Raw genomic sequence first — 7,686 nt, 5'->3', positions numbered from 1 at the left:
CCCGTAACCGCTTTCATACGGTGCTCCCCTCACGTTATCAAACTACAAATCCCAAAAGGCTTGGCGCCGGCGGCCATATTAATAAAGGGCGTCTGGAAAATCTGGGGAAACTCAGCGAGCGAATGTCCATCTCATTATTCTGATTGGTTCTGGTGCAGTACAGAGGCGGGGTGTGGCTATTTAACACAGTTTGATTGGGTATATGAGGGGGCGTGTTGGGGAATTCCCAATAGGGCGGAAGCGCTGGAGCTCTCGGCAGAACCCAGCGTCAGGCAGGCGACCGCAGGGGGCCACCCGAGGTGGCAGGGGCAATGGCCGGGGTCGCGTGCTTGGGGAAAACTGCAGACGCCGATGAATGGTGCGACAGTGGCCTGGGCTCTCTAGGTCCCGACGCAGCAGCTCCCGGAGGACCAGGTCTGGTCGCAGAGCTTAGCCCAGAGCTGTCTTGGGCGCCCTTAGTCTTTGGCTACGTCACTGAGGATGGGGACACGTGAGTAAACCTTAAATTACCAATTTACCCTAGGGATCTTACCTGAGTCTCCATTAGCCTATGATTTCTGTGGCTTCTTATCTTCTCGTTCCTAACTCTGATTTCTGATGCTGGACTTCCTGACCCATAACCACCAATCACTAAATTGTGAGACTAGTCCGTTTTCACTCACAGTCAAGTGTCTCAACTTTTCTGAACTCTTAAATTTGAGCTTACGATCCCCAAATCGGGTCTGAACCTTTCTGACCACTCTAGTTCCCACATCTTCTGACCTCTTGCTTCCAGATGTGGTCTTTGGTCTTTGGCTATTCTTGTATAAGCCAGATTTTGATTTCCAAAATTAATTCTTGACCCTGAGTCTACGACGCTGACACATCCAGCACTGACCCTGCAATTGAGAAACCGAGCTACTGGGTGTCATGGGCCTCACAGAAGTTGGGAGGCAAAGGCAGGTTGATCTCTGTGAGTTTGGGGCCACCTGATTGAGATGCCGGCCAGCCAGAGCTACATAAAATTTAGAAGCTCGATTCTATGAAGATGGATTCATCTGTTAGCCAAACGTCTCTCCCTAACTACCACCTTTCAATCCCTGGTTTTAGTTTAGCTGAATGTGGTGGTACACACTTGTCATCCCAGCTCTTAAGGGGCTGAGGCAGGAGGATTGCTAGTCTGAGGAGAGCCTGGGAAGACCGGTATCAAAAAGGAGGGATAAGGAAAAGGAGGAGAGGGAGCCTGGGGGGGGGGTGTGGAGCAGGAAATGTTGATTAGTAGATAAACTGGGGAGAAGGGATGGCTGTGGTGACAGTGTGTGTAAGGGAGTGTACCCGGGATTTTCTTGTCCTTTGTGCTCATTGCGTATACCCAGTGACTCAGTGCCTGACCCATGAGGGGAACCCAATAAACACTCATCTTAAAGAGCCAGGAGTAGTTTCCTTAATTTTCTAATTTTTCACTTTCTACTTTATTGGCCCTTGTTCCTTTATTGTTTCCCTCTGGTTATTTAATTTTTGTAATTTCTTTATCCTTTTTTTTTTTTTTTTTGTTCTTTTTTTCGGAGCTGGGGACCGAACCCAGGGCCTTGCGCTTCCTAGGCAAGCGCTCTACCACTGAGCTAAATCCCCAACCCCCCTCTTTTTTTTTTTTTTTTTGTTTTGTTTTGTTTTGTTTTGCTTGTTTGTTTTTGACAGTCTTGTGTAGCCCATGCTAGCCTTCAGGTTGTAGCTGAGGATGGCTTTGAACTTTTCATTCTCCTGTGTCCACCTCCCAAGTGTGTATCACTACATCCAGCTCAGGGATGTGCGTGTGTGTGTGTGTGTGTGTGTGTGTGTGTGTGTGTGTGTGTGTGTTCGCACTAACCACATAGGCTAGACTAGCTGGCCTGAGAGAACCTTGTCTCTTGCTCCCCACCCTCCTCCTCCTCTTTGAGACAGGGTGGCTGACCTGGAACTCACTATGTAGACCAGACTGGCCTCAAACTCATAAAGATCCATCTGCCTCTATGTCCTGAGTGCTGGGACCAAAGGTGTGCGCCTCTGTGCTCTACTCCAGGGATCTCCTAGTGTTAGGATTATAAATACTTACAACCACACCCAGCTTTTTTTTATGTGGGTTCTGAACTAAGGTCACTGTGCTTTACTTACAAAATAGTTCCCCAGCCACCCACTCCACCCCCTTTTTCGTCAGTGTCTTACTATGTAGCCCAGGCTAGCCTTGAACACTACTGTAAAAAATAATAAAAATAATTGATTCAGCCATTTAGCTCCCAACAAGGACTCTGGCACTAATTATTCATTAATAAATGCCTTGGCTACAAGCTTTGGCTCATTCCCTGGCTAACTTATAACCTATTTAACGCATTCAAACTATCCTATGTCTTCCACGTGGTTACCTTTCCTGCAGTCTCCAGCCTGCCTCTTCCTTAGCGTCGTCTTTCTCAGTGTCTCAGTGACCCCTCCAGTGCCTCTCCCTGCATCTCCCTTTTTTCCTCACCATTTCCCAGAATTCTCTCTCTCTTCCTGGCAGTGTCCCACCTGTTTCCTCCCTCAGCTCATTGGCCATAGGCTTTTTTTTATCGACAGGTGTTGCCTTTAAGAAATTCTGTCCACACTATGAAACTTGTCTTTGGTTTATTTTATTTTATTTGTTTTTTGTTGTTGTTGTTTTTTGTTTTTGTTTTTGTTTTGAGATAGGGTTTCTCTGTGTAGCCCAGACTGTCCCAGAACTCTTTCTGCAGACCAAACTGGCCTTGAACTCAGAGATACATTTGCCATTACCTTCCAAATAATTTACTTTATGCGTATGACTGTTTTACCTGTGTACATGTATGTGGACTGTGTTTGTGCTTGTTGGAGCCCCTGGAACTGGAGGTAGGGATGGCTGTGAGCCACAATGTAGGTGCTGGAAATCAAGTCTGGGTCCTCTGCAAGAGCAACAAGTGGTTTTTTTGTTTTTAAAGGTTTATTTATTTATTATATATAAGTACACTGTAGCTGTCTTCAGACACACCAGAAGAGGGCATCAGACCCCATTACAGATGGTTGGGAGCCACCATGTGGTTGCTGGGAATTGAACTCAAGACCTCTGGAAGAGCAATCAGTGCTCTTAACTGCTGAGCCATCCCTCCTACCCTAGCCTTAAACTCTTGGCCTTCCTGCCTGGGATTCCAGGCAAGGTGGTGCAAGGCTGGTTTCTGCAGAGTTGGGGTTGAGCCTTATGTGTGCTAAGCTAGCACTCCCAAGTAAGCCACTGCCTAGCTCACCTTTCTTCTTTTCTTTTTTTTTGTTTTTTGTTTTTTCTTTTTCTTTTTTTCGGAGCTGGGGACCGAACCCAGGGCCTTGTGCTTGCTAGGCAAGCGCTCTACTACTGAGCTAAATCCCCAACCCACCTTTCTTCTTTTCTAATGTGCTCGGAATGCTGTACATATTTCCTCTGGAGAACTTCTGATAGACTGTGTTTTGTTTTTAGCATAATTGAGTATATTTTTTAATTTCTCTTTTGATTTCTCCTTCAGCCAGTAGGTAATAAAGAAGTACATTCATTTTCCACACTTGGAGGACTTTCCAGACCTCTTTCTGTCACCGGCTTTAAATTTCATTTCACTGAGGGCAGAGAACATGCTTTGTCTGATTTGCGGTCTCTGGTTTTTTTCTAGCGGTGCTGGCCATCAAACCCAGGGCCTCCTGAGTGTTAGGCAAGGGCTCTCAGGAACTGTGTCCCACAGATTTCATTCTGATGATGCGTGACTTAGAGGTAATGTTGGTTAGCAGTGTTGTTCAAAGCTGGGTGTGTAATTCCAGCCACAAAGAAGACGGAGACAGGAGGAGTTCAAGGTTAGGGCCTGCCTAGGAAGAGAGTAAATTCAAGGCCAGCCTGGGGACATTCATAGCAAGGCCCTGTTTCACAATAAAGGGAACCAACAGGAGGAAACTCGGTGGCACAGAGCTTCCCTGCATGCCCGCTACCTTAGATTCAGTCCACACAACTGCAGAGTCAAGGCGGCCGCTCCTGAAGAACGGTGCCTTTCAAGTTGACTCTGTTCCTGTTTTTCTGTTTATTCAAACAGTTGGTGACAGAGACCTATTGAGATCACCAGTCTATGGATCCATCTGTTGCTACTTCTCCTTGTTATTAGATCTGTGTGCATGTATGTGTGTGTGTGCGTGTGTGTGTGTGTGTGTGTGTGTGTGGTATGAGTGATGTGTGTGTATATATGGTGTGTGTGTGTGCGTGGTGTGTGTGTGTTGTGTGTGTGGTGTATGTGATGTGTGTGTGTATATGGTGTGTGTGGTGTGTATGTGTGGTGTATGTGTCTGTGTGTGTGTGGTGTGTTTCTGTGTCTATGTGTTTCTGTGTGTGTGTGTGTGTGTGTGTGTGTGTGTGTGTGTGTGATAGAATCTCATTATTTAGCATTTAACACTGCTGGTTTAGAACTCACCATGTAGTTCAGTCTGGCCTTGAACTAACAATCCTCCTACTTTAGTTTTCCCACGTACTAGCATTAGAGCTATTACACCTGATTATATTACTCAGTAAATACTGGTGAAACAAAGTCGGTAGCTGGGGCCTATTTGCACAGGCTTGTCAACCTTGCCACTCAGGAAGCTGAGGCAGGAGGGACTTGAACTCAAGGTCAGTGTGGGCAACTTATGAAGACCATCTTATCTCAGAACACCAACCCCGTCAGACAAAGTTTCTGGATTACCTTCTGCCCCCTGACTCTCCCAAACACTGAAATGTTTCCAACTGTGGCCACAGTTTGCAGCACATAGAAGACACTCTGTGTTACTGACCTTTGCCTTTGTCCCCAGAGCCCTGCACTTGGCCGTGATACATCAGCACGAGCCCTTCCTGGATTTCCTCCTGGGCTTCTCTGCCGGCACTGAGTACCTGGACTTGCAGAACGACCTAGGCCAAGTGAGCCACTGGGGATGTTTGCTGTAGGGAGCCGGGTCCAGCATTGTCAGTGTGGCCCTAACCCCTTCCCTCTATCCCTGTAGACAGCCCTGCACCTAGCAGCCATCCTTGGAGAGGCATCTACAGTAGAGAAACTCTATGCAGCTGGCGCAGGAGTGTTGGTGACTGAGAGAGGGGGCCACACAGCACTGCACTTGGCCTGCCGTGTGAGGGCACACACGTGTGCATATGTACTGCTTCAGCCCCGTCCCAGCCACCCAAGAGATGCCTCAGATACCTACCTCACTCAGAGCCAGGACCACACCCCAGACACCAGCCATGCCCCTGTTGCCACGGACCCCCAACCCAACCCAGGGAACGAAGAGGAGCTGCGTGATGAAGATTGGAGGCTGCAGCTAGAAGCTGAAAACTATGATGGTGAGGGCCCCGGGCCCCAGGGAGGATGTGAGCTCCTGGCTCCTCTCGCCCAGCCTGAGATGCAGCTGATGCCCTTGGACATAGCTCAGTTGGTGGGGTGCTCATCTGGCATATGTAAAGCCCTAGGTTCGATCCCCAGCGTAAACAGTATGGTGGTGTATGCCTATAATACCCTGTGTTGGGAACAAGAGGAGGAATTTAAGGTCATCCTGGTGCTACTTAGCTAGCTTGAGGCCAGGCTAGGTTACAGGAGACTGAAACAGATACCTAGTCCCAGCACCTGGGAGGCAAAAACATCATGAGGTGAATTCAGCCTATGCTACTTAGTGAGCCCCTGTCTCAAACCCTCTGCCTCACCCCCTCCAAAGCAAAACCAGCTCCTTGGGAAGTCATCCCTAAGCTCCATAAATCCTAGCATCTGGACCAAGGGCCTCCACACACACTCGGGAGTACTAAGAATTGGACATATCTTTCCTACAGATCTAGTCATCAAACCACTTATAACCCAAACCTGTCACCCACAGATCCAGAGATGCCAGGATACAGTGGTTAAACCGGGGCTACCCGCCTGCAAGGAGTCTTCCCTCCAGAACTGTTCCCAAGTATAAGGCACCAGCCCAGCCTACCCACCATGAGAGGATTCATCCCATGTTCCCAGCCATGGGCAGAGGATGCAGGGGTTACCCTCTCAGCCAGGCCTCATGAATAGACTGGGGTCATCTGGTAGCCAGAGTCCTGAGCCCCAGGTCCTTTTGGGGATTTATGGTTATTGTCATTGTATCTTTTGTTAGATACGTGGTGCTGGAGCTGAAACTCAAAGGCTGTACATGCTAGTCCAGCCTCTGTTCTTTGTGAAGGAAGACCGAAGACTTGGTGTCTTGGTCCACAGATTTCGTGATTTCATTCAGAGTCCCAGCCTCATCCCCTGTAGATCCTAGACACAGCAGGCTCAGGCTTGCACCAGCCGGCTGCTAGGGCCCAAGACTTAGGCACTTGGAGTTCAGGAGCCTGTGTGCATACCTAGGTAGGACTTGAGAAGCAAGCCCCCAGACATGGCATTCTTAGCGCATGTGGCCCTTCCCTTGCATGAAGACAGAGTGGAAGCTCCTTACTCCCTCTGACACCAGTTGCTCTGTCCCCAGGCCACACCCCACTCCATGTAGCTGTCATCCACAAAGATGCAGAGATGGTCCAACTGCTCAGGGATGCTGGGGCCGACCTCAATAAACCGGTGAGTCACCGTGGCCGTCCAGTGTAGGGAAGGCACTGTCCCCTCTTCAGGCTCGCTGACCTCTCTGGCACATCCCACAGGAGCCTACGTGTGGCCGGACCCCTCTGCACCTGGCAGTAGAAGGCCAGGCAGCCGGCGTGCTGGCGCTTCTCCTCAAAGCTGGCGCTGACCCCACCGCACGCATGTATGGGGGCCGCACCCCACTTGGCAGTGCCCTGCTCCGGCCCAACCCTGTCCTCGCCCGCCTCCTCCGTGCACATGGGGCTCCTGAGCCCGAGGATGAGGATGATAAGCTTAGCCCTTGCAGCAACAGCAGCAGTGACAGCGACAGTGACAACAGAGATGAAGGCGTGAGTCGGGAGCGGGATCTCAGCCAGAGGGTCAGGATAAACCAGCAACAAGAAGGCCTGGCTGGATGCTGTCAGGGACCCAGAGGAGGGGCACACGAGATGTGGAGAATGGTTGTAGACTTGGGCAAGGGTGGCAGTGGCAGCTGGACAGCTAAAGCCATCTGTCATGTGACACACACCACTAACCTAGGATCCCAGGACTCAGAAGGCAGAGGCAGGTGGATGTGAGTTTGAGACCAGCACAGGCTGAGACCCTGTGTGGGGAGTGACTTTGGGAGCAGGAGATGGAGAGAGAGCTTGCGGTGTAGGTTGGTGACCTTGGTCAGAACACTGATGGTAGGGAAAGACCATCCAGTGGTGAGGGGAGCATTTCTGAAGAACCCAGGCGACAGCACAGCCCGTGTAGGGTTGGTGCGGCATGAAAAGGGCTCACGGTGTGCAAAGGCCGGCGAGCACCGGACAAGAGCCACGTGGTGGGAGAAAGCGGCTCAGAGCCGTGACCTGGGCAGAGGTCAAGGTGGCAGCTGTCTAACCGCTGTGCTATCCCTCTCTATTCCCAGGATGAATATGATGACATCGTGGTTCACAGTCGCAGGAGCCAAAACCAGCCACCTCCTTCCCCAGCAGCCAAACCTCTTCCTGATGACCCCAACCCTGCCTGACTTAAGATCTAATATTAATATAGTTTCCAATTTAATAAAATTTCAGACCTGACAACCAGAGCGCAGGCCCACACTGCCTTCCTACTTGTTTCAGGTCCCATCCCTCCAGAGCCAAGTGAGCCA

The 7,686-nt window shown here is 50.0% G+C and overlaps 2 protein-coding genes across 2 annotated transcripts in view; one reads left to right on the top strand and one right to left on the bottom strand.

Annotated features, from left to right (window-relative positions):
- Window positions 1-7,686, bottom strand: part of LOC103689966 (MARCKS-related protein-like) — a 980,777-nt gene that overhangs the window by 867,200 nt on the left and 105,891 nt on the right. The window lies entirely within an intron of this gene.
- Nfkbib (NFKB inhibitor beta) lies at window positions 53-7,623 on the top strand. The gene is made up of 6 exons (NM_030867.2): window positions 53-490; window positions 4,798-4,903; window positions 4,987-5,320; window positions 6,463-6,551; window positions 6,632-6,901; window positions 7,462-7,623. Exons 1-6 carry the CDS (start codon window positions 312-314, stop codon window positions 7,561-7,563), a joined length of 1,080 nt encoding a protein of 359 aa, NP_110494.2. The 5' UTR covers window positions 53-311; the 3' UTR covers window positions 7,564-7,623.

The sequence above is a fragment of the Rattus norvegicus genome, chromosome 1 (assembly GCF_036323735.1).
Source record: "Rattus norvegicus strain BN/NHsdMcwi chromosome 1, GRCr8, whole genome shotgun sequence".
In the NCBI taxonomy this organism is placed as follows: domain Eukaryota; kingdom Metazoa; phylum Chordata; class Mammalia; order Rodentia; family Muridae; genus Rattus; species Rattus norvegicus.
The sequence above is the reverse complement of the archived record's forward strand: the minus strand, read 5'-3'. Positions and strand labels throughout refer to the sequence as shown.